We start from the raw sequence: 26107 nt of genomic DNA, 5'->3' as shown, positions 1-26107 counted from the left end.
CTTGTCCACTCCACTGGGGGACTGACAGAATGTCCTGGGTGTCTCCTCAGCCTCAACACACCTAATGCATGCTGGGCTCACAGGCAGCTCATGCTGCTTTTGTGTTACTTGTTTATATTGCATGTTTGTGTCAGTTCACTTACCTCTCATGTGAGTTCTTGTCCATGAAAATTAACAATTTGGAGAGAAAGAGGGCAAGGATCAAGAAGAGAAAGGAGTGAGTAGAGAAATAAGGGCAGTTTTGTAATTAATCAGCACAAACATATTCAACATTTTGTGATGTTGGTGGTGCAAAGGAGATAAAATTCCATGGTGTGAAGTGGGACAGGACACCTCATCCTCATCAAAAGGTCAGAGAGCCAAACCTGCCCAGGAGATCTGGTTTCTTACTGCTTTCCTATTTCCTTCCAAGCCACCAGGAGCTGCATGTATCCAGCAGTGGACTTGGCCAAATGAAGACAGATCCTTGCAAGCCATCAGACTGTACTTCAGCACTGCAATTTGTGTGACCAGTGTTCACATCTTGGGTTTATGAACAGGAAAGATTCAAACACTGGAATTAAGTTGCTCAGATCTTTTGTATTTCAGAAGGGTTTAGAATTTACTGCCACACAAACTGTGGAGATGTACTGCAATCTGTAATTTAAATTTAAATGAACCTATTGTTTAATATATTATCTGATGGTGAGGTAAGAAATGAATGTTCTTCTTGGAGATGAAAATAACAGAAAGAAAGGCACTACAGAAACTGTAAGATTGCATATGGATGAAGAATGGCATATACAGTAAGTATGATAATATTGGAGTAGATGGTACCCAGATACTTGAAATGGGTAGGAAAAATGTAAGGATATTAATGTTGGCATAGATCAGCATTCAGAGAAACGAATGAGAGTGAAGCACCATCTCATAGATATGTTAATACATAGGAATGTTAATACACAGAAGTCAAGTAAGGGAAAAGAGTACTGCATTAGTGTAATTAGAACCTAAGGTCAGATCTGCTAATTGATTTTTTGCTCATGAATATGTCTTTGCCATGCACTTGGTGTGCATATACAATTCATGTGACTTGAAAACTGACATAGGCTCTGAAGATATAAATAAGCCCTTAATGTTTTAAGAACTCACCTCTGACTCAGTTGAATATTACAAGGGATTTCTGAGAGTTTCTTGCATTAAATGAAATATTGCAATGAATATTTGAATTGAATATTGAATTCTCAGTATCCCTGAGTAAATGAAAGCAATTAATAGAATTCAAAGGAGAGTTGCATGGGATGTTTTTTAAATATTTTGAAATAAGAGCAAACATGCTGAGTCTTGATGATATAAAGTATAAGTCCCCATGCTTTCACCTCAGTGAGCAGCAGGGATTTGTTTGAAGTTGCAGATCAAGATCTGATACTTACAAACAGCAAATAGATTAAATCCATAAACAATGAGAGCTATGCCAAAGAACATAAGGTTTTGTTTTATAGCAACCAGTCCAAGGACAATCTGCAAATAAATGTGCCAGTTTTCTGGAGATTCTTTCATATTATTTTTTTATTCTTTGGCATATAAGAGAGGAACCTTTCCCTCAGCTGTAAATATCATTATGAATGTTTTATTGGTGAACAAGTCAAATATTAGTGTCATACCAGACAATATTTTTGCTTAGAATTTGATTGGACTATATTCCATGCTTCATTGTCACTAAATTAAAAACAACAGCGTAGGGAGTCTCTCACATTATTTGGTGAAAAGAGGCCAAAAAAGACCTGTTAGAAATCCAGTCTTGCTGAGACCCTCAAAGTGTGAATTAAGGGATGCTACGGAGTAGGTCAGAGACATTGTTTTGAAATCCGAATCTGATTTATGTGATAGCAATTTCCTAAAGCACTGGAAAGCATGAGTCTCGCCCAACAGGTTTTTCCTGGCAGCAGTGGGGAAGTAAATTCACCTCAGCAAATCTGCTGATTGTCACGGAGGATGGGTCCCAAAACTGGGGTGCAATCTCCCTGTGGATTCCCAATGTAAGCTATCCTGAGAGTACCAAAGGCCTCTCTTGTCTTGGTGGTACCTGTTGTCATCAAGGGTTAGTGTGTTTCTAAAATCCCCATGACTTGCAGATGAGTAAATGGATCCTCTTCTGGTTCTGTCCTCTTAAATGGGTGTATACAAGCAGCTTTAGGATAAGCACTGAATGCTTCCAGCACTGCAGTCCTAGTGTAAGGATAAATATGTATATTTTTTATTTTATATTTTTTTCTTTTTTTTTTCTTTCTTAGCTATGTGCAGAGAATATATAAACCTCTTTATGGACATATACCATCTCCTACCCCATGCCTACCAACAGTCATATTTAGTTTTAACTTTAACATTCATAAAAAATGAATGAAAGTTTGCCCAGTGACCTACTAAAAACTGAGTAGCAGCATATGGGATTTAGCCACCTGCCTAGGCTTATGTGGGGACAGCCACTGTAATCAGTGGCTCTTTTTATGATCACTGGGGATTTACATTTTCTGGGTGTTTAAAAATCAGCTGTTTCAGTGCCAGTTCTTTTGCAAATGAGGAAGATAAGGTTATCTGGGTTGGGTGAGGTTTTCGTCAGCCTAGGCAGAACTGCATAGAAGTGAGGGGACTTGGATATGGAGCACATCCTGAGGTAGAGTGTGAGCTAGAAACTGAATAATTTTATGTATCAGCTAGGGATAAAACAAAACCTGAATAAAAACTTATGCAGTGACTGTAATTTGAAGAAGAGGTCTCCAGAAATGGCCATTAGGTTAAGAAAGGCAGGCAACATGGAATACTCAGATAACACAGTGAAATCTCAACCTCTGAGCAAAGGTGATGTTTCCTTGTGCCCTGCCACCTGTGCAGACCTAGTGCATACTCTTCACTGTAAGACAGATAGAGCTTGAGGCACATGCATTGTACAGTGCTTGACTTCCCTAATGCTACTTTTATACTTGACATCCTTTATTTATCATGTATTCATCTGTTCTTGGAAAATACGCAATCATATACCATCATATCTGAGTCAGGACGATGCTTTTCCGTTGCTTTTTCCAGAGGTCTCCTTCAAAGTACATTGAACTGGACCTCCTTTTGTGCATGCCTTAAATATACTCATGGAATCTTGCCTAATGCTACAAAATTCTCACTTTTGCCACTTTAGATTCTGCAGAATTTTCAAGGGGAAAGCCTGCAAGAATTTTTGAGACTTAGATAGGGTAGATATTCGTTATTGATAGATAATTTGTACTTCAAATTTTTCCACAAAACTACCATTTATCTACGGAATTTACCACATTCTCTCATTCTCAACTATGTGAGAGCTGAGCATTTTTCAATGTTATCTGGATTTTGTCCTTTAATAAATTCCCAAAACCTGTTCTTTTTTCTGGTTCTCATGTTCCCTAGTTGTTGGTTTTTTGTGGTTTTTTTAATCAGGGATATACCTCATTAAGATAATTCAACAGTATCACCCTTGGGGCTACAGGTGAGAGCCTTCAGACTTCAGAAATCTAGAAACACATTTGCAGGTGCAGTCTGTGCACAGAGGCAAAGCTTGCTGGGGAGTGGGCCCAAAAACTGTTCCAAATCCTCTGATTTAAATAGAACCTTTATATCTCCAGTATCCACTCTGTATTGCTAAAGAGATACCACTTAAATAAATTACTGGCGTCCTTATGAAGTCTCCAGGTGGAATATGGATACAAGACATCTTTTAAAACACATGAAATGAAAGAACTGTATTTTAATTGCAGTTCTCATTGTTGTATGCCTGTAAAAGCACATCAGCTCTATTAAAAATACTCTCCCAACACATTTATAGATTTCAGTTTTGACACTTAGAAATGTGTCATCTTGGCAGTTCTTTGCTGGAGGCTACTTGGTATCAATTGCCAGATGTAATTAGAAATATGAAATTTGTTTAAAAGGTAGGTGATCACCATTCTTTGTGCTTTAACCCTAAGGTTTCTAGGCTTCAGATACAGAAACAGGTGTTGCCAGAGGTAATTTTTTTTCACAGCATGATGTGTCATCTGTATGATGAAACCAGCTTTAATTATTCAGTTGGTGCTTGCAAACAGTTGCTTAGTGACTGTGTCCTTTCTGTTCAAATCTGCAGTAAGACTCATTTGCGTGCTAGGTCACTGGCTGTTTCAAGTCAGCATGACCCTGCTGATTTAATTGGTGTACACTAAGAAAACCTAGTTAAAAATATCTTTGTAAATTTAATACTTGCCTTCTATAATACTTACAGACAAGACAATGCTGACCAATAAAAGCAACATCTGATGTGTTTTTCAGTATCCCGGTTTCTCTTTTACAGATGTCTTTATTTTCACTGGTAGTTCTCCTGAAGGGTACTTAAAATCAGCCCTGCAGCAGTTTTACTTTTGGAACAGACTAGGTGAAGCTGATCATGTAATCATTTGGTAACTCAAGAAGACAAGCCTACGTGAAGTTTGCCCTGAAAAGCATCACAATATATTAATTCATAACTAAAAATCTTTGTATTTGAACCCATGATTCTTTTTTAAAAACCTGCTTTTTTCACAAAGCGCTGTCCTTCACTTCAAAATATTCAAACTGAAAATAAAAACACATGTTCTTCTCAGTGGGAGAGAAAGTGTAAGGAGACTAGAGCCATAGCAGCTTACAGATTAGTCTCCCAGGAAGAGCCTGGTCTGTGCATGTGTTATGGAAGCAGCTTTCTGGTTACCAGGCACCAGGTGGTCACCTATGGTTGGTCTAAGAACCAAACACTGCCACAAATGCTATTAGTAGTGTGTAATGAGATTAATTCCCCATAGTATTTGCAACATCCTTGAGGGTGTTTTTCACTGAAGCAGCACAGGGCTGATAGCACCCCTTAGACAATGAAAGAGTTTAATCTTTCATTGTTGTATGCACATAATTCTCATTGGCATTAACGGAAGTTAAGCACACACAAAAAAAGGAAGAATAAAGCTTGGAAGTTTAAGCAATCATAGTATGCTAGAGGTTTCCAAGAGTTTCACAAAGGACCAGGACAAAATTGTATTGCTCTTCCTACTGGTTGATGTTAAGTGTTTTCAGAGATTTGTGGTTTTGAGGCATAAAAGGTGATTAGGAGTTCCAAAATAACAATGAAGATTTAGTAAAAGGTAAGAAAACTTAGCTGCAAGAGACAGAACCTAAGGAAGAGCTCATATTTAATTATATGTTTTGCTTTCTGTGACAGTGAGATTTTGCTTTTTTCATTTTAAAGTAACTAGTTTTGATATGTGCTGAAAATTGTCATGACTTCTCAGGAAGTTTGATAGATCTTTATCAGATTAGAGAGGACACAGTTCTCCACAGCAGTTCTTGCATATACAAGTGTAAATGGTTTCACCAGGCGTGAGTTCTGTTTCAGCCTGTAAATACTGTGGCTGCTTAAGCAAAAAGGATCCTCCCATTAAGGTCTGCAACAGTAGTTGTCTCCTCCTCAGTTCAGAGGCTGCCTGAACTATTTCTGGGAGCATCTACTTCTTCCTGAGAAAAAGATTTAACAAGTTAAACGTTCAAAGATTAAAATAGGTGTTTTCAGAGCTAGATCCTCACTCATCCTTCTGTACAAATTTGGTGTAGGGAGAAGATACAGGGTCAGTAAAGAAATAAAAAATCCAAGCTGTTGCTTTATGGGCCTCTGGAATCACTCCACTATGTAATTTAGAGGGCCAGTTTTTGCTGTCACACTTGCTGGTTCATTGATTTCTGGTTCCCAAGTCCTCTAACCTCTGCTGGTGGCTATTTTTTTCTTGTATCAGTGGATATTGGCTATCATTATTTCTTGTTTATGCATTGCTTTTTGATGTTACAGTTTCAACCACTGGTAAGGGTAATTGGTTGATGAAATTTTAAGAGGCTGGGTATGAAAGACATTGCCTTCGCAATGCAATGTTTGAATATGTGTTTGTATTTCCTGAAGATGCATGCTGGCTTTTTGGTTTTGATAAACAAAAAGCCTCTCCCTGGTTTTGATAATCTAATTTGAGGATAGTCTTGTCTTTTTCTGCTTTATAATGTAGTTCAATTGGTTGTACTTAAGCACATTATCCAAAAATTGAAGGCCAGAGACTGGAGGGACTGCTTTATGGCTTGTTTTAATTCCAGAAATGAAACGCAGAAGAATATTCCCTTTGTGCTGAAACAGGTGTGCCTTCTCATTTTCTTCTCTGTAAAATCTAGCATTAATTAATAGTATTTGCCTGTATTGTACACACAGGCAATCAATTTCATATTATATTTGCAGTTTGTATGAGAACATCACAGTGAAGAATTGCACATATCCAGTAAGGAATCAGTGGAGGAAGGAGTTTGGAGGTTTTTAAGAGGCTCTCTCTTGTCTCTGCCTTTGAGTGGGACAGTTGTTCTGCTCTTTCAGACCAGGAAAGCATTTGCTGCTAGAAAGGCTCAGTGAATTTAATCCAGAAATTGATTGGCAACACTGTTTATATGTAAAGCAGAATAAAAGCTTTGGGCAAGTTTTGCTATGGAGCCGGGAAGCTGGGTGGTTGCCAGGGGAAAAGCTTATACCTAGTTCTCATTAAAGGCTTACAAACAGAGCATCTTGTTATATTCTGTAGTGGTTGCAGAGACTCAGGGATATTCCACAGCTGGAGAATTAGCTGATAGTAATGCTACATTCAATAAGATGCCAGTTTCCTAAAATGCACAAAAATAAATCCAAGTATAAAAAAATTACAAATTTTCCACTGGAATACAGCTGTGATGATTCTATGATTTGTTCAGGCAATAGCAATAAAGCTGTGATGTTACTTGAGGAAGAAGAACTTAACAGTTCTTCAAAGAGAGCCACTAGGTAAATGATGTTTAAGGAGATATTTTGACAAACAACGTAGGGGTTTTCTGGTGTGTAATCAACATTACAGTACAGGAATCAAGAGTGAATTATTAACTGTAGGGTTTTTCCCAAAAAAATATACTGACTCACAGACCATAGGAAAATTTGAACGTAAGTAATCTTAAAATACGGCAAAGTAAAGTGTCTAATCTGCAGTGCAAGGCTCCTGGAACAGCTGTAGTCCTTGCAAAGAGAATCTGTCATTCATTATTCATGGACTGTCAAGGTGAGGAAATCCTCTCTGATTTGAACTAGGAGGAAGAATAAAAATTGTATCTAAACTGAGAAATTGTAATAAGTACACTGCAAAGAGAATATGCTCTAGGGAAGGAATGGATTCCCTGTGTGTGAAGCCTTTATAGATTGTATTGACTTGTCAGATTTTCAACAGGAATGGTGGATGAACTTAAAACTTAATTGCATGTAAGGTAATGATACCAAGACCCAGAAATATTCTCCAGAGGATTCTAATTGGAGCTTTGGGTTTGGCTTCAGCTGCTATAGTGATGAAAACCCATTAGTAAGGAGGCTGTAGCAATTTAGAAATATTAACAGAAACCTTCTGCAGTGATCAAAATTCAGATACTTCTCCCTAAGGAGATGCAAAAGACTAAAAATGTACTCAGATAGAGATGTCTGGGAAGAGAAAAGGCAAACTTCTGAAATAATTTTTTTCTGAAATACTTATTTCAGCATTTATCCCTTTGCAACACATTTTAAATTTACGTCATAGTTTCCCTGATGCTGCTGTGCTCCATTTTCTTTATGAAAGTGGGAGTTGCGGTGAAGTGCAAGGAAGCATCTGCAGAGTGTGCTGCAGAGGAAAGGAAAAAGCCTCCCTCCCCTGGCAGTCAGGATGTTGTGGGCTGAACAGTACAGGCAGGCACTGCAGCACAAGGAAGTAAAGTGAAATGATGTAAAAAGAAAAAGTTTTAGTAATGGCAACATTTGAAAGAAAATAAAATAAATTTAACTGAAGTTGTCGAGTATTCTTTTGAGATATAGGAAGGGTCTTGGCTACTTGGTTAAATGCCACTAAGAAGAACCATAATTGCTGATATTTCCTATCTTGATTTCAAAAGCAGATCTTTATAGTCAAAGAACCTTTTCCATTCCTCGATGGCAATGTTCCCATGGAGTACACTTGGATTTGAGGTAGATGCTAAGCTAGGTCATGGAGATTGGCATAATAATATTTTGTTTTAAGAAGTAATTAAAATAAGTCCACTAGATTTTGGTTGAGTTTGGTTTTTTCCCATAAAAAGCAGCCCTTGGAAAAAGTGCCAAGCATGTTTGGTGAAAAAAACCTGCTTAACAGCCCAGTAAACAGTTTTGTCTGTAATGTGAATATACTGGTCACTTGGTATAACAAAAGAACACTTACACTTCTAACCAGTCCCGTGAATTATGACATATGATGTGTTCAATAAACCATGAAGTATGAGATAGGGGTATTGAGAAAGAAGTGGCATTTTCCCTAAAGAAGATTTTATTTGGCTATTTGACAATTGAGAAGTGAGAAATGATTCACTTTTCTGAATAAGTGACCAAAGTTAAATATCACATTGCAGTAACTATTTCAAATAAAATAGATCTGCTCTGCTCTGGATTATTTTAGTTCCTAGATCCGAGATGTTTTCCAGAAGTTAAAGAAATTTTCCTTCTTTCTACACAGAGAGGGTTATGGAAGAGATCTGATGTTGCGCACCTCTCCTTCTCTCCCTGGTTAGTAACCCTCCCAAATGCACTTTCAGTTGAGGACTTTTATTGACCTTCAGGACTCATGAGTCAGCTCTGCATTACTGCAGTCTCCCGTCACGGTGTGTGTTGGCTGCCAATTTCTATGCAGTACTAGGGCACTGTGCTGTGCTGCTGAAAAATAAATCTCCAGACCAGTTCTGCAGTGCATCCTAAAGCAATGCTATTTTCTATGTAATTTAGATTTAAGGATAGGAGAGAAGAGAGAGACAATGAAAAAGCTTAAAAACATAGGGCTGATCGTGGTATATATGTCAGGAATTTACTATCTTTCTCTTAAGAGCTTCTTAAGATTATTACTTCTGTAATCTAGAGGTACGTAACTCAAGAAAAATGCTTGGAGAGAGTATCACATTTAATACCTGCCTGCCTCAATTTTGTGTCATGCAGAATCTGGAAGAGGAAAACATGAAATTGCTTGGCTTTTGTCTAGATGGTCCCAGACAAATTCCTCAGAAAGTTCGCTGGATGTTGTTTTCTGTTGCCATTTGAAGGTCTGCAGTGATAACATTGTTAATGTTAAATAATATTGATATCTTAACAGTCAGGGAAGTAGTTTATGGAAGAATTTCAGCTCTAGGAAGTAGCTAACAGGGCCCACTAAATAAAAATCCATTATGTGTAGCTTAGCTTTTTAAATATTCAGTACTCTCAAAAACACGGAATTGTGATGTACTTGCAGAGCCAAAAGGATTGTCTAGCTACAGCACTCTAGTTGGCTTCTAAAGCTTCATGTTTCTGTTTCCATATGACCTTGGAAATTGTTTCCCTATATGTATTTTATGGGATTAAAATTCTGTCACACTTATCAGATCTGTTCTCAAGATAAAACAAATTGTAGTTGTTTAGAGACCACAGTGTCTATAGAGTTATATCTACAAAACCAGTATGTGGAAATATTGTACAACACAATTAAGATACATATTTCAGGAAGCCACTCTGGAACTGTAAATATTTTGGAGGAAGATCTTAAATTTTAATTATTTGGAGCATTAATAGGAGCTATATGTTGCCTTGAAAATAACGGAAAATGCTGTATAATTCATATAGAAAGGATCAAAGTGCAAACCAATTACGAATTGTGCAGTCCTCTAGCATCTCTGAAACTGCGTGTTTCAAGGTTGGACGAGTGATTCATGAGGGAGATAGTGGCTTCAGGTAAATGAATTTGTGGTGAAAGCCCATGTCAGACACTTGAGTTGGAAAGAGGTGTTGTCTACTCAAAGCTACACTGACTGCAGCCATGACGTTGGTTAAGGCAGTTCTTGACTAGGAGCATTGCATAGCCTTCTAATAAACACCTATCACTCTTCTATTTCTGCCCTGATGTTAAACTACTCTGTTCTCTAAACACTTCTTTTTTTTTTCCTCTTTCTGTAATCCCAGAAGTAGGAGTAGGAGTAATCTCATTTCTTGGAGTAGGATCATAAAGCTGCACTCTCCTTTTGGAAAGTATAATTCCAGGTGTTCCAGTTCATATTTATGTCCTGTGCTTGCTATCCTCTTGCTGAAATCACAGTGCTACTAAATACTTGTGTACAAGGCTACTGGGATTTAAGCTTTTCTTGTCATGTGAATTGTACATTACACAGGTCAGTGGAAGAAGAGAAATTACAGAGTTCAGAGATAGCCATGCAAGGCTGTGGCATGATATGAAAAAGCAAATACTGTTGCCAGTGATCTGTTGTCTATACAACTGGTTAGGATGTTACATAGTTTCCCCAGAATAATAAAATCTTATATATTAGGAATAATTGATTGTCATAGGATAGATCAGGAATGTTTGATTTCCTAATCCAAGAAGTACTCCAACAATCAAAGATTGCCACTCATTTCACAAAGACATGGTCTTTTTTCCCATTGGTAGTGAATTTTAATGCTCCACAACAATAACTTGTCACTGAACTAATTGAATAAATTGATGCTGTTGTCTGACTATTTGGTATATTTTTTCTTAAGCAAAGTTATGGGTGAACCCATTTATTGGGCATTGGATTCCACTACTGTTGCAAGTTCAGCATATAAACAGCAAGTGTTTGACTCTGATTTTATTGAGATATTCAGAAGTATTTGTTTTAAATTTCACTTCTGTCCAGAGACTCAGTGAAATCAATAATGAAATCCTTGGCTACTTGGTTCAGTTTTCCCTCTTGTGGGAGATAAATCTATTTTAGTAGACATTAAAATTATAATCCGTAAACTTTTCTTGTTATTTTACTTAGACTTACTTGCTTCAACTTTTCAGGGTAGTCTTTGATTTTTAATGCTTTGCAAGTCCTTCATAGTGTCCTGAAATTGTAAAATATCAAGAATTATGTGAGAAATACCATTTTCTGAAGGTGAGAAATGAGAGGTGAGAGTACTAATTTGCCCAACACTAACAGGTGGGAGTGAAAGGGCAGTTTGCTTCTACTTGATAAATGGCTATATTTTGACAGCAAATTAGATGTCACACAAAGTTGGCAGACATGGAAGAAATCAATATTTAGTGTGAAAAGATGATACAATTGTCTGTTGATCAACAGGTTGTGAAAAAGGTGATGTAATGACTTGGATTAATTTCAGGGTATTTCAGGGCAAATGGTCATAGAGGAGTGAGGTCCCTGCAATCGCTTATAGTTCTTGCAACAGCTCCTTGCACCACTCAGTTCATAAGTCTGCAAGTATTAGAGATTAAAGTTTGAGGCAGAAAATATGAATCCAGCTATGAAAATTAGTGCAAACAGGTTGACTTGCATTCTCTCACTGCTGTCTAAGAGTCCTGAGCAAGGATTGGTTAACTGGGTTTGTGTACAGTAACTGGAGGCTGAATCTTGCAGGCACTGTTCAGACTGCATAATCGTCTTCTGTCTAGCCTCCCACTTTCAGGACTCTGTTATTATCTGGAGGTATAAACCCAAATGAGATCTGACAGATAAGGACTTACCCAAAAACAAAAATGAAATTGTATGCAACGGGCTTTATTTCATTAAATAAATATGAGCTTAAAAATGAAAAAATACAATACAGGAGGATGCAGGACATTGCCTCTCAGGAGTTGTAGTTAATAAATTGTTCCAATTCATATGTGGGTAGGAAGAATGTTTAACTGTTATCACCAGGCTGCAGCTGAGCCAAATGAAATTCAAACATCAATTCCATTTATGCAGGGAGACAGAGAAAATAAACTAGAGATTTATGCTTTCTGAATAGTCACAACACAGTTCAATATTCCAGCTGATCAGATGCAAGAAAGATTAACCTAACTTTGCAAAGATAATACATAATTCCCTATAAAAAGCATGTAACATTAGATAGAAATCTGAATGTACCATCATGTCCAGAGCAAGCAGGTTTAAATGATGGCAGGGAAAACAGTCACATTTTGTAGTTAGTGTCATTCTTCCAAATATTTTTTCTCCATCAGAGTGTTCAGCAATTTTAACTCATTATTAGATTTGTTCATAGCTGTCACATCAGCTCACATCCTAGCGGGATTTTATTTTCACCTAGAAATGTGTAAAATATTCTGCTATTCATACATATATAGGAGTTGTAGCTGGAAAAAAAAATTATTATACCTTCCTTGAAGACAGCATAAATTTAAGAAGCCATTGGGCTGAATTGAGCCCTGGAGGCAGTGAATCCATCTTCTCTGGCATAAATGAAGTTATGCCTGTGTTATGCATGCCCCATTGTGTCAGCTCATTACAAGACTGAATGATTGCCCTCCACAGTCCCTGGTATCACCTGCAGGGCTTTCAGACCTTTTCTGAAAGGAGCTTTCTGAAGTCCTGTTCTTGCAGTCCAGTGCCTGGATATTAGAGAGCTATTTCTTCATCAGGTCTGCAAATCGTTTGCTTCTTACTTTCAGATACAGAACTCTGGAGTTTTACAGCATCAGAATTTGATTTGGTGACTCTGTAAAATCACTACCTTGCTCAGTGCTGGACACTTACCTATTTCTCCAGCTTGCAGTTTAGTTCAGCAGGAAGCTTAGCTTGCTTTGGTATCCCTTTCTCAAAAAAGAAGGTGAAGAGGACAGAGTGCTCCATATCATTTATGAAAGATTTCTTCAGATAGTCTGCTATGAAACGGTATTGTTTCTTTCTTTATGGTCTGAAATTGTTGTTGCAATGTAGTGCCTCTAGGCAGACAGGATATTTGGGGCTGGTCACAATTACAGTATTATTTGACAATTTATACCCATTGATCTTTGCGTTGAAAACAGGGGAAAATAGATTTGTTGAGTTAATAAAATATATAGTAACCATCAGATGACCATTCGTCCAGACTCTCAGTACTCTGTTGCTAATATAGAACGACCACAAAGAGCCCAACATTAACACATGTGGTTTTGTAGGACAAGTTTGAAGTCCAGACTAGAAATAGCAGATGAAATAGTGAGCAGTTTGAAGTTACTTAAAATGTATGAGTTATTAGATTACTGTGCAAGGGATATGGTAACCTTCCAATAACCTTCAACCTGGTAAATCTGAAACAGATTGTAATTGAGATCATTCTTGAACATCAGTTATTGCTTCCTAGCACAGTGGCTGACAAGCTCCAATACTGTCTAGAGGCTAAGCTTCCCTTAGAATTTTAGGGATGGGTGTTTTATGGTTCATTTTGGAGAATTTCTCCCCTCAATGTCTGGGAATTCCTCCACAAGACCAGTGGCAGCTGGGGGGACCTGCGCATTGAAGCTTCTTACAATGCAGAGCACTGCAGGCTCCTAGCTGCAGAGAGGTCACTGCATATTCATGGCGTGGGAAGTTCCATTAGCCAGCCTTGCAGGCTGTGCCATCTGTTAATACCACCCAGCACGGTGGCTGATGCAACACAGCCACAGTCATGTCTTCTGGCAGTGAAACGAGACTTTGAAGTTCTTTACAATGAAAAATGAGAGATGTTTAAAGTTGCCGGAGAAATGTGTTTGAATGCCAGATCAGGTTACCATTATCAGGGAGAAGGCACACACTTCCAGGGAGAATACTCCTTTCACCCTTTCTGTCAAGAATGACCACAGGAAGGATTTGTCTGGTTCCTCAGTGTTTACTTTGTGCAGGAATTTTATTGATAGGGAGTAAGTGAATGTTGATTTCTACCTGGAGTGACAGGAAAAGCCGGTGGACACTCCTCTATTGAGTAGCCTGTTACAGCAGGCACACCCATGGGGCTGAGTTGCACAGGTATGCCCAGGAAAAAGCATGTCAGTAGTGATGCTTGATTGAATGATCTGCCATGTGTAGAGAGTGGCTGGAAAAATCCAGTAAAGCAACCCCAGATGTACACAAGTCTCAGGTTCTCCCACTTCCATCTGTAATTTAGTAAGTCATAGTCTTTTGCCAGTTTATGAGGTGCTGTTGCTGCTTTCTGCTCCCACACTGTGATAGTAAATTTCTGTCTGATAAAACCATTCCCATGAGAGACTTTCCCTCATTTCAGCTGAGCATCTCAGGATATCAAATCTGGGCAGCGAGCCTGCATTACTCTTACAAAATTGCAAATAGTTTTTCAAAGTCTTACCTATTTGTCAAGCAGTGACATGGGATTGTGTTGCTGACACCAGCAAGTATCTGCAAACTTCCCAGATGTTCCTGGGATGGGAACCCTCATAGTGACTCACACCCTGCCAGTGCCAGGTGGTAATCAGTAACCTGTGTGGTAATCAGTAACATGTTTATCCCAAGGAGCTGAAGAGGGAGAAAGTCACACATGCATCTCTGAGTGGGCGCCATGCACATGGTGCAGACAACTTGCCTGCCTCTGGAGATCAGTGTCAGGGCCCATGAACCCACACAAGCACTAGAGCAGCATGTCTGGTAGGATTCAAGTAGCCACTGCTGGGGTTGGTCTGCAGGAGTTGTGACTCCTGAGGTAAAATCATTCCTAGCTACACAGACATACGACTTGGAGCAGCTTCAGTTAAGTCCAAAGTATGTGCTTTTAGCTCAATTAAAGCTGTGCATTTTTGTGTAACATTGTGTGTGGCTAATTGCATTTCTTTTCTACCTGTGTTTAATGTGTTCATGTCTGATGATATATGAGGCTTAGTCTAGCCTGAAGCAAAGTATGTGCTCACCAACTATTGAGCAAGAAATTTCAGTGTCTGATAAAGGGTTCCTTTCATTTCCTTAATGATAAGATTCAGTAAACTCTACCTAATCTCTTAATTTAAGGGAAATCTGACAAACAAATAAAATACCAGGGCACAGAGCATCTTCTGAAGGAGTATGCAGTAACAGAACCATCTGGATGTTTTATTGACTGTAGCTTTATATGTGCATTTCTGATAGGCAAGGAAGCAAAACTTTAATAAAAAATTGATTTGCAAAGGGTAATGTCAGAACTGGGTGTTGCAGAGGAAGTGAGACCTGCCCTCTTCTCTTTTTGTAATATATAATTTGTATCCTTCTTTCAAGGAAGTGTAGCAGAAAGAATATATGTTAAAAAAACTAGGTTTCTTCAAACTAAGTAGATATTTATCCCTAAGTTTCTAGGCACTGTCATGCACAAGAGAATAGATTACAACCCTATCTCACATTTTACTTCAGAGCAATATCTTCCTCCTCCATCACTTTCTATCATTTGGTTTTATGCTCACATGCTTATAAATGTAGATATTTCCCAGAGCAACAGTGACAGATGCAGCACAGTGGGAGCTCAGGGGACAAGGAGGAGGAATAAGGCAGGACTGGTGCAGGCAGGTCAGTGAGGAGGGAAGAGGACATCGCTGGGGCAGGTAGGGCAGCACAGAGCCTGCCCCAGCCAGGGACATTGTGGGAATGGCTGGCTGCCCTTTCTCTCACACAATGCTCTCAGGGATGTGGAGCTCCTCTCAGCCTGACTGTCCTCAGCTTTGTTAATTTGCATCTCTTTACATGGGAGGTTTTCTAAGTTGGCAAATAAGTCTGTGTCCTGTACTCCCTTTTAAGCCTAATTAATTATTTTAATTGATTAATACTGCGCCAAGCAGTTTGCTCAGAAGGGATGGCTCTTCTGGTTTTTTGGACTAATTACCAGTCTGGATTTCTGAATGACAATCCAGTGCTAATTAATCTCACTGCAATTCTCACAGAAAGAGACCCTGATAAGAACTTGCCAATTAACATAAGCACGGGGAAAAAAATCAACAGTCATATTTTGTTTTTCTGGCATTCACTCCCAGTCAGATGAATATCACTATTAAATACAGAGACAGAGTAAGTATGAAAGCCAGTAGGCTGTGAGGCTGCTCCAAACTTGCCCAGACTTTACTAATTCAGGATCTAGATGTTGTTTGTATGCCCTGTCACTCTTGTTGCTTGACTTTGTGCGCTATAGCTTTTGTAAGCAGGAGTGAGATAAAGTAGGGCAGCATGGCAAATGTCTAACCATCCCAATAGGGAACTTTTTCCAATGTTAATCAATACCAGTGGAAGGCTGAAGGGAGCATTTTGGCAGCGTGGGTTCTAGTTTTCACTTGATATGTCAGGGCCAGATGCTCACCTGATGATGGTTACTCCCTTACCTGCACCAGCTCTGTGAAACAAGGTGAGTTATGGGTACTTCTTCAGACAGGTCAGCCAGAGGGCTGTGACACAGCAAACTCTTGGAAAGTCCTGGTCTATACCATGATGGTTGAATTTAATTTTTCTTTTTTCCTCTCTGCACTTGCAGGTCAGAAGATTCTTCACCACAGAAGTGATGTCTTAGAAACTGTAGTCCTCATCAATCCCTCAGATGAAGCAGTTAGTACTGAGGTAAGTAAGAAATACTTTGTTGAAAGTATGTCATGAAAGCTCCACTAAATGGACGTGATGGGGGCACTGAGGCAGATGTAGCTGAGGTGATTATGGAGCATCAGTCACTGCCTGCCAGCTTAGAGGCTGACAAACTCAAATACTATTTTTCAAAGTCTTAGCAGATGATTAGAGCAGGTCCTGACTGAATGAAAGGATATATTTGGAATAAATACTGTGAAAAATGTCACCCATCCCTTGATCTTTTCCCTGGTTTTCCAGACTTCTAACAAATTGTCAGAAGCATGGGACAGAAACACACCTCTGATCCCAGTTTTCCTTTTCTCATAACGCATCAAATTCTCTTCTTGATGGAGGCAGCTGTGGTTAAGCTTTTTGTTTGCTTTGCCATTGTTTGGTAGCTCTAGGTGCCTATTTTACATATGAAGAAAATGTCTGAAGGTGCCCAGGGACAAATTTGGGTCTGAGAGAATTACCAGCTATGTGGTGGTGACTCTAGGTTGATCTATCTGTCGTTCAAAAAGCATGCAGCATGATTAGTGAACCCTGGAGAGTGCCCATAAGAGGACTGCCAATTCCTTATGAACTCAGCAGAGTCAAAGAACTGATTGTGTAGCTCAAGGACAAAATTGATTTATTTAGCTAATGAGAAGGTTGAAATAATAGGGATAATTGCATTGCTGGTCTGTGCTGGGAAGCACTGCCAGAGTCTAATTTCTTTAGGGAGATAAAGCAGTTCTGCTGGTGGTGACTGGTGAAAATACTCTTTTGCTGTCAGTTGTTAAATGATGTTGAACACAAACAGAAGAAAGGACTCCAAAATTTCTGAACCTGTAGAAGTTTAAAAGCCACCTTAGTCAATGGGAACTTACTAAAATACAGTGCATGAAGATCTCTTACAAGGCATTAGAGGTGCTTTGTAAGGACAAGGGGGTCACCAGGATAGCAACTCTATGCATTCATTCTGAGTAAAAAGCCATCAAGTGTGTGCATGTGTGAAGAGGTGGAAGAGAGGACAAACTGCCAAAAGCTGGGAAATGCTATTTCTATTACTGTTGCTTGTCATTCCTTTGATGGATTACTACATGGAAGAACATGATCTGACACCCATTCATGATTTCTGAACCCTGGGCTCACTGAATTGGCTCTGGAATATGTTTGGCTATGTTACCGTAAATTTCATCTCAAAAAACTGTGGGAGGTGATCTTTGCTTTCATCCTGCCAAACTGGTCTCAGTCAGACAGATGAGCTTTAACTTGGCTGGCTAAGCAAGGCTCTGAATAGGCAAAATTCAAAAAGAGACTGTCAAAAAGAGGTGGCAGAATTAAATCAGAGGTTGGAGTAGACACTGTCTGTTCAGTATGGCAAATAGAACTTAATTTCATATACCAGAGATTTCCAGGGTGGATCTGGGGGAGACAGAGATATACCATGAAACTCTGATATCACCAAAAGAGGAACTGGAATCTATTCAGTCAGGAAAAAAACAAAACACACAAAGAAACAAAAAACAAACCAAAGTAAAACAACAGCATAAAAAAGAAAACCAAGCCAAACAAGCAAACAGAAAAAAAATTAGAAAGAAATACAATATACCTGGTAACCTGGCTGTTAATAGCCTTACCTGGTGGTAGTCCACGCATGATGGTGGCCAGAGCTCCTGTCATGTCCTGTCAAATGCCAAACACCTCCCATAAGAAAGAGGCCCAAAGAGAGGGAGATTGTTGTTTCCTGAAGGAAACCCTGATGAATATTTACTTCCTTTTTAGGAAGTTCCCACTCCATTGCTTTAATGTTCCTGTGAATGTACCATATCATATGTACCATATCATGGGAAACCACTGCTCTGCTGATGTACTGGTCTCTGTTCACACTACATCTTAATCTCTGTTTTGACTGAACCTACATCTTGCTGTGCACTTCCTTCAGCAAGTTTTGAACTTTACCCAGCAGTTAAACTGAATGGAATCATCACCTTGCAGAATTTCTTCTAAAATTAAGTGGTCTTGAAATCAGGAGACAAATTTGTGGTCATCCTTCAAAAAACCTTATTTGTACCGAGACACAGAATTTATGTGTCTCTTAAGGTTTTCCATGTGTTCACATTATGATCTGTAATCTGCAAATATTTATTTACTTACTTTCTTGGCATAGTTTGCTAACTCTGCAGAATGTGCTTTATTGTCAATTAATAAAATAGAAGGAGAATTATATGACAGTCAAATATCAGTGATTCACAAGTCAGAAAGTAGTTTTACTCTTGGAAAACCTGATGAGTTTACACAAAGTTGTCAGACTGATATGCACTGCTGGCAGCAACAAAAGAAAACTCAGAAGAAGAAGCCAGTTCTGATACTCTGATTAATAGAGTGAAAACAGAGAAGATTTGAGTAATGCACATCAGACAAATGTTTGCATTTATCTATATTTTTTGTCTGAAATAGAAATAGATGCATTAAATCCATACATGATATTTCTGAATATGTAATTATTTAGCGCAATTAGTGGCAGACCAGCATTAGTCCTACATTTAGTTAAAGGAACTTTCTGCTTCTCAGTATTAGCATCATTTATTTAATAAAATAACAGTGAAGACATGATAGAATTGGGATCTTCTTTGAGATACAAACTCTCCAGTGTGTATTTTCTTGTTGTACTGGAAACGTGAGTTGTTCAGCAGAGATTCAAGTTAAGCCTCCCTGGCTCAGCCTCCCGGCATTCACAAGAGTTATTTAGAAAAATTGATTGCAACAATCAATATAAACCTTGGAAAGAATATCTTGCTAGGAGAGCTGAGTTGATTGTGTCATCTCCATGGAGATGGAGCTTGGGTGCATTATCATGTGGAGCTGTCCCAGATGGACTCTGCTCATTTGCTCAATTAGTTTAATATGTGGATAGTCTCGTTCTGAAATCACTGTTCTGGTTTGATTTAATTCTTTCTTAATAGAGTGCACTTGAAATTCATAGCTTACCATAGACTGAATTGGTATTTCAGTGTTTGGTAAGACTTTTGAAGTATTTGCAAATCATTTACTCAACAGTATAGAATCTTACACAAATTTTATTTAGTTTTATTCCTAAGTTTAGAATATATGGCTTTCTCTTAGCATGCACATAAATCTCTCCCTTGGGAGTGGTAAGCAAGAACAATTAGTAGCTGTAGTGAGGGTCAAGTAAAGTAACAAGCATATGCTCTTAAATAGTTTACCAAGGTTGTCCTGATAGAATTCCATAAAAGTATGCCAAGAACTATACTATGAATAAGTTTGTTTCTAAAATAATTATTTCTTCAAGTTGTATTCTGTTCTACTCCTTGCATGTTTTTTCCATGTCATTAATTTATTTTATTCTTCAGACCTTCTTTCTAACTGCATCTTGCCCCTCCTTTTTCTTCATGTTTTCCCCTTTCTCATTGTCTTTTGTAAACAGCAGTATAACTCCATAATGTTTTGAGAGTCCTGTTCCAGAGACTGGTTGTAAATTAGGAGAGATAAAGTGTGTGTTCTCAGTGGATTATTGACACATGTGGTCACTCCCATTATTGATGTATTTCTCCTCTTCACTCTAGGTGCGCTTAATGATCACAGATGCTGCAAGGCACAAGCTCCTTGTTCTAACTGGCCAGTGCTTTGAAAACACAGGAGAGCTCATTCTTCAGTCAGGGTCCTTCTCCTTCCAGAACTTCATTGAGATTTTCACAGATCAAGAGGTATGTTTAGAAAAGTGTCTTCCATACATTGTTACATGCTGGCAGAGATTCCTAGAAGACTAAAAGTGTCTGTCTTGTTAGAGTTACCATAGGCAGCCTGGTGCTGCTGCTCTTTACTCTTTATTATAGGCTTTCTTGCAAAACATTTATTTATTTTATTTTAGATTTAATATAAATTGCCTAACAAAATAATTAAATATTAATTTAGGAAATCAAATTACAGCTTTCAGAAAGAAAAAATCAAGGAACCCTTTACAATGGAAGGAGGCAGTGCTGTGTTTAAAATACACAGGTTGTTAATGCAAGGTGCAACAAAGTAGTTGAATTGAACTTGACACCAGGTTCTTGCCTGTGGCTAATTAGCAAGTGGCATTAATAAGACAGAGGGTGTTGCTAGAATAACTGTATTTTTTTGCACCATCTACCTGCTTAACTTTTTTGTAGTAATGTCTAAAATATGGCCAGTGAATCTGTAAAACTTGTGGTTTTTACATACCAAAATGATAATCATTAAATATACAGTATTTACCATTTGTTTCATGACATGTTACTTTGTTCTCTTCCTTAATGTACTGTGTCTGAAAGCTCCCATAGGGCAGGAATCCATAGTAAACAAGCTGTCATACTTAATTTGGCTGCCATGTAAAGTATATATTTAAATAAACTGTATGGCTGCATCCATACAAATTTAGTTTCCACTGTTAATTAGAAGCATGTCAGTAGACTGAGGTTTGAAAGTTCAGCACTGAAACAGCATAGTTTGCATGAGCTCTAGTTTGACCTTCCTGTATCCATATGATCTGTTCTCAAAGCCTCTTTGTTCAGCAAACAGGTGAGGAAAGAGCTGGATTCCTGCTCTCTGAGACAGTCCTGGCACCTCAAATTCACTGGCACTTCTCAGAGTTACTTTTCTATGAAATTACAAACTCAAGTTCCTTATGTCTGCCTAATTAGTGACATATAATTATTTTATGACTACATGCAAAACTAGGGGCAAATGCTACCATTACCACTAGGAAACAAAATTATTGCTTGGAAAGTGGATGGGGGTTGGCCATGAGTTGCAGATGCTGTGGGATTGCTGCAGTAGTGGGTGTTCAGGACACACTCCCATGGGCTATGAGTAAGGCTCATTTGGCTCATCTCTGCGGCTGGCAGCATGCTTACCAGCCAGCTGGCATGGCTCTCAGCAAGTGCTGGCTTCCAGCCTATTGTTTCTGAAGTCCTGGGGTCTCAGTGTGTTGGCAAGCTTTCAAAAAACCAAAGAAAGATCATGGCTGTCATACTACAGTTCATGTGTGCAACATTTTTTAAAAATCAAAAAAAAAAAAAAATTAGGAAAAAGGTCTAGAGAAAGTGGCTACTGGTTTTCTGTGTGGTGATGAGATGAAAGAATTACTGTGCTGTCCTGATCCTAGTGGACTTAGCAGTGCCAGATTTACAGTTGGACTCAATGATCTTAAGGGTCTTTGGCAACCTAAACAATTCCATGATTCTAGGACCATGTAAGGTGGGAGTACGTGTTTCTGACCTCTGCCCATTTTTACTTCACTGAGCCAAACCTGAACTGAGGTCAAGGAAAGTGCTTGCAAATAAGTAAATACACTTCAGTAAATACTTGTATAAAGTCTAATTCAGAAATCTGTCTCCAGCATGCAGAACTCTCTTCAGGAAAAGCCTGAAAGCAGGATTTTCAATTTATCCTATGTGGGAAGGTGGAAATGTCCCATTCCCTTGCTTCTGCAACAACAGCTAGAACAGGAAAGTCTTTCTTTGTACCTTTGTGATTCAGGGTAGGAAGTAATAGCCACGTTTTCTCTGAGCAGCCAACTTACTGTTTGTCTTCACTGGCTGTAACAGCTTTAAAACTCAAGCATTCCTCAACAGATGTCTCTCAATGTTTAAAAAAGGTTTATTCAGATTTACAGGTATATTTCTTTGCTCACACAGTGGTTTTGAATTTGGAGAAGAGGAGTGGATACATCTTTGTGTTAGTGTTTATCCCTAGTGTCATCATTTGAAATTCAAATCCATTGATACTTTTTTCCTGAGGCATGACTGAATTTGTTATTCTTAACAGATACAATCTGTGCCTGGAATAAACTTCCTTTAATTTTTCATTAGCCTGGGCTTCCAGTGGCTTAACACCGTCTGCATTATGCATGCCAACTTTAAGGAGCAAAAAAGTCAGAATTTAGAAGTATGAAGCAGAAAACCAAATATGGTATAATATAAACCGGAGAGGACTCACCCTGAACCTTGACACAATATATTCATTAGCCTAGTATGTTGCCATATAGGGTTTGGTTTTTTTTAATCTAGACAGAAAATTGGCTCTTTATGAGAAACAGTCTGTTCTCCAGTTTTATTTCCTTATGCATGCAACAGACTTGGATTTATTTATTCAGAGGAAATGATTTTTTTATTACATTTGGCTCTCCCTAATAATGTGCTTTCAACCCTGATCAGAGACATATCATAAGGAGTACTTTTGAGAAGCTAAATCCATTTCAAAGGCGTCATCCTTGCTGCCCTTCTTTTCTTAATTCTGCAATAAACAACAGTAATGGTTCCCTTATTGTTCTCATCTTTCAGCCTTTTCAACCTTTTCTCCATTTATTCTTTCTGCTTTGTTTTTTTATTTGCTGTCATTCAGATAGGGCCATATCTGACATATGGGTGAGATTTATTTATACTGCTGTCAAATGGTTTAGCTATTCAATAACAATGATAAAGGAAGGTAGAAAATTTTTGGTTTGGGCTTTATTTATCTCTTGTTTGGACTGGTATTTTTAAAACAGCCACTGCATATTTGTTGAGTTCTGTGTTTGGTAAATGCTAAAAAATAAGTTATGTAACACAAAGAAAAAAGTGAGACCTACACACAAAGAGGTCCAAAGAGGTCCAACACAATTGAACATTATTAATCTTTCATGTATTAATTTCCCTGTTGATACAGCTTGTGGTCCAAGAATTCCCAGTTATTCAGCTGTAGTGTTATCTATATCATCCTTATGGAGAATGTTCTTAAATCTTGCTTAAATCTTCAACTGACAACTGAATCTCTGCAAAGAAGGTTATGGTATTTTTCATGATGATGTGCTGGCACATTTTCCACTGACATTTTATATCTGAATTACTTCTTTATAGAAATTTGGTGGTCTCTTTCTTAAGGGCAAGTAGAACAGAAATAAGGTACATTTAACTGAATTGTCAGTTTTAAAAAGTCAAATGAAAGTATCTGTGGCACTGAGATAAGGTAAAATATGTCACACTTTTTCATGTTTGTCTACTTATCTGGGACAATCAAATACTGTTTTTTAGTTCAGAACCCTGTAATAAAAAATGGCTCTTCATGCTATGGCATGGAAATTCATATTTTCTATGCCTTTATTGCAACAGTTGGTTTTGATACTAGAATATTAAGTAATACTGTCAAAATTAATAGAATTACTCTAGATTTCAAATTCTGTGGTCCATGAATTTTAAATCAAACTAGTGGTGAACATTTTTAATCCTGTTTCTTTTCCTTGATCTTTCTTTGGCTCTGGATCTTGGAATCTCAGAAGTACAAAACTTAGAATCATAGATTCATAGAATTGTTAAGATTGGAAAAGACAAATTCACAGAATTGTTTGGGTTGCAAAAAATCTCAAAGATCATCAAGTCCATCTCTTACCCAACACTTCCAAATTCAACACTAAACTCTGCCCCCAAGCACCAAGACATCTACAGATCTTAAATACCTGCAGGGATAGTGACTCAACCACTTCCCTGGGCAGCCTGTTCCAGTGTTCTGCCATCCTCAGTATAAAGAAGTTCTTCCTCATTTTGAAGTGGAACTTGTGTTTTAGCCTATTTCCATTGCTCCTTGTCCTGTCACTGGCCAACACTGAAAGGAGTCTGGCACCGTCCCCTTGACACCTGCCTTTGAGATATTTAATATGTATTGACAAGAACACCTCTCAGACTTCTCTGGACTAACAGGCCCAGCTCCCATGTTCTCACCTCCTAAGAAAGATGTTTCAGTCCCTTCATCATCTCTGTGGCTTCTGCTGGACCATCTGCAAATCTTTGTCTTTTATGGTCTGTGGAGACCAGAACTGAAAACAGCATTCCAGATGTGGTCTCCCTAAGGCTGAGTAGAGATCATCTCCCTCAACCTGCTGGCTATATTCTCCCTGATGGAAGGAATGGTGCTGGCTTTTCAGGAATGGTATTCTCTAGGGATACAATTGACCATCTTGGCCATGGGGACACTTTGCTGGCAAATAGTCAGCTTGTCATCCACCAAGAATCTCAGGTCATTCTCTGCAGGGGTGCTTCCCAGCAACTGAGCCCCCAGCCTGTTACTGGTACTTGGGGTTACACCTCCCCAGGTGCGGAACCCTGTATTTGCCTTTGTTGAACTTCATTCTCTACACTCAGTTCTCCAGCCTTTTGAGGTCATTCTGAATGGCAGCCCAGCCTTCAGGTGTATCAGCCACTCCCCATGGTGTCATCGGCAAACTTGCTCAGGGTGCATTCCATCCCTTCATTCAGGTTGTTGATAAACAGTTTGGATAAGACTGGATTCTCCTCACCTGACCACAACTCTCTGAGCTCTGCCATTCAGCCAGTCCTTGATACACCTTTTTTGTCCATTCATCTAACCCACATATCCTGAGCTTTACTTATAAAGATGTTATGGAAAATGGTGTCCAAAGCCTTACTGAAGTGGAGGCAGACAACATCCACTGCTCTTCCCTCACTGACCCGTCCTGCCCTTCCATCGTAGAAGGCTGTCAGATTGGTCAGCATGATTTCCCCTTGGGGAGTCCTTGCTGACTGCTCCTGATGACTTCCTTTTCTTTTATTTGCTTGATGATGACCTCCAGAATGATGTGTTCCATCATCTTTCGAGGATGAAAGTGAAGCTGACTGGCCAGTAGTTTCCTGCGTCCTTTTTCTTTCCCATTTTTGAATAGAGGAGTAACACTGACTTTCCTCCTGTCATCAGTCATCATCCACCTCCTTTTCCCCATGGTTTTTCAAAGAGTGTCTTAGCAACATCTACCAGCTACTTCAGCACCTGTGGGTGCATCTCATCAGGTGCATCCATAAATCCATGGATTTATGGATGTTATGTCTGCCCAGCTGATCTCTAGTGCAATGCCCTAGAATCAAGAAAATTCTTCCTTTTCTCCAGCCTCCCTTATCTCCAAGATCTGAGGGCTGGCCTCAGCAGTAAAGACTGAGGCAAAGAAGGTATTCGGTATTTCCACCTTCTCTAAGTCTTCCATGACCAGGAGACCAATCTGATTTATCAGTGATCCATATTTTCCTTATTCTTCCTTTTGCAGCTGATGTACTTGTAGAAGTCCTTCTTGCTGTCCTTGATGGCCCTTACCAGACTCAATTCTGTGTGGGCCTTGACCTTCCTTGTTACATCCCTGCATATTCTGACAGTGTGGTCTGTACCTTTTTCCACATCCCATAAATTTCTTCCTTCCATTTGAGATTTACTAGAAGCTCCCTGCTTATCCATGCATGTCTCCTGATTCCTTTGGCTGACTTGTTGCTCAAGGTAATACACTGGTCTTGAGCTTGAAGAAGGGATGCTGAATACTGACCAGCTCTCTTGGACCTCTATATTTTCCAGAACCCCAAACCATGGAATTCCTCCAAGTACTCTTTGAAGAGGTCTAAGTTCAGGATTCTAGTCCTACTTACTGCTTTACTTCCTCACAAGATTCTGAGTTCCACAATCTCATGATCGCTGTTCTGAAAAACTCCCCTGCAGCCAATCTTGATAAATCCAGGAGCAATACTGGCTTTTCACTATAATAGTTAGGACTGTCCTTCTATAAAGTATGGAGGAGGGAAAGGGGAACCTTGTATCCTGTTGTCCTTTGGGCAGTACTGACCAGAAATAAGGTCCTCCTTTGTATTGTAAAAAAATAAGGCAGTAAAATAATTGTGATACCAGCTTACTTTAGTGTGTAGAATGGAGACTCACCAGTGCAGAACCAAATGAAAAAGAT

At 38.8% G+C, this 26107-nt stretch overlaps 1 protein-coding gene across 1 annotated transcript in view; it reads left to right on the top strand.

Moving 5' to 3' along the window:
- MAP1B (microtubule associated protein 1B) overlaps positions 1-26107 on the top strand; it is a 71042-nt gene that overhangs the window by 29531 nt on the left and 15404 nt on the right. The window contains exons 3-4 of the mRNA XM_064403420.1: positions 16289-16371; positions 19944-20084. Of these exons, the coding sequence (XP_064259490.1) occupies positions 16289-16371; positions 19944-20084 (224 nt within the window). The remainder of the gene's footprint in view (positions 1-16288; positions 16372-19943; positions 20085-26107) is intronic.

This window comes from Passer domesticus, chromosome Z (assembly GCF_036417665.1).
Source record: "Passer domesticus isolate bPasDom1 chromosome Z, bPasDom1.hap1, whole genome shotgun sequence".
In the NCBI taxonomy this organism is placed as follows: domain Eukaryota; kingdom Metazoa; phylum Chordata; class Aves; order Passeriformes; family Passeridae; genus Passer; species Passer domesticus.
The sequence above is the reverse complement of the archived record's forward strand: the minus strand, read 5'-3'. Positions and strand labels throughout refer to the sequence as shown.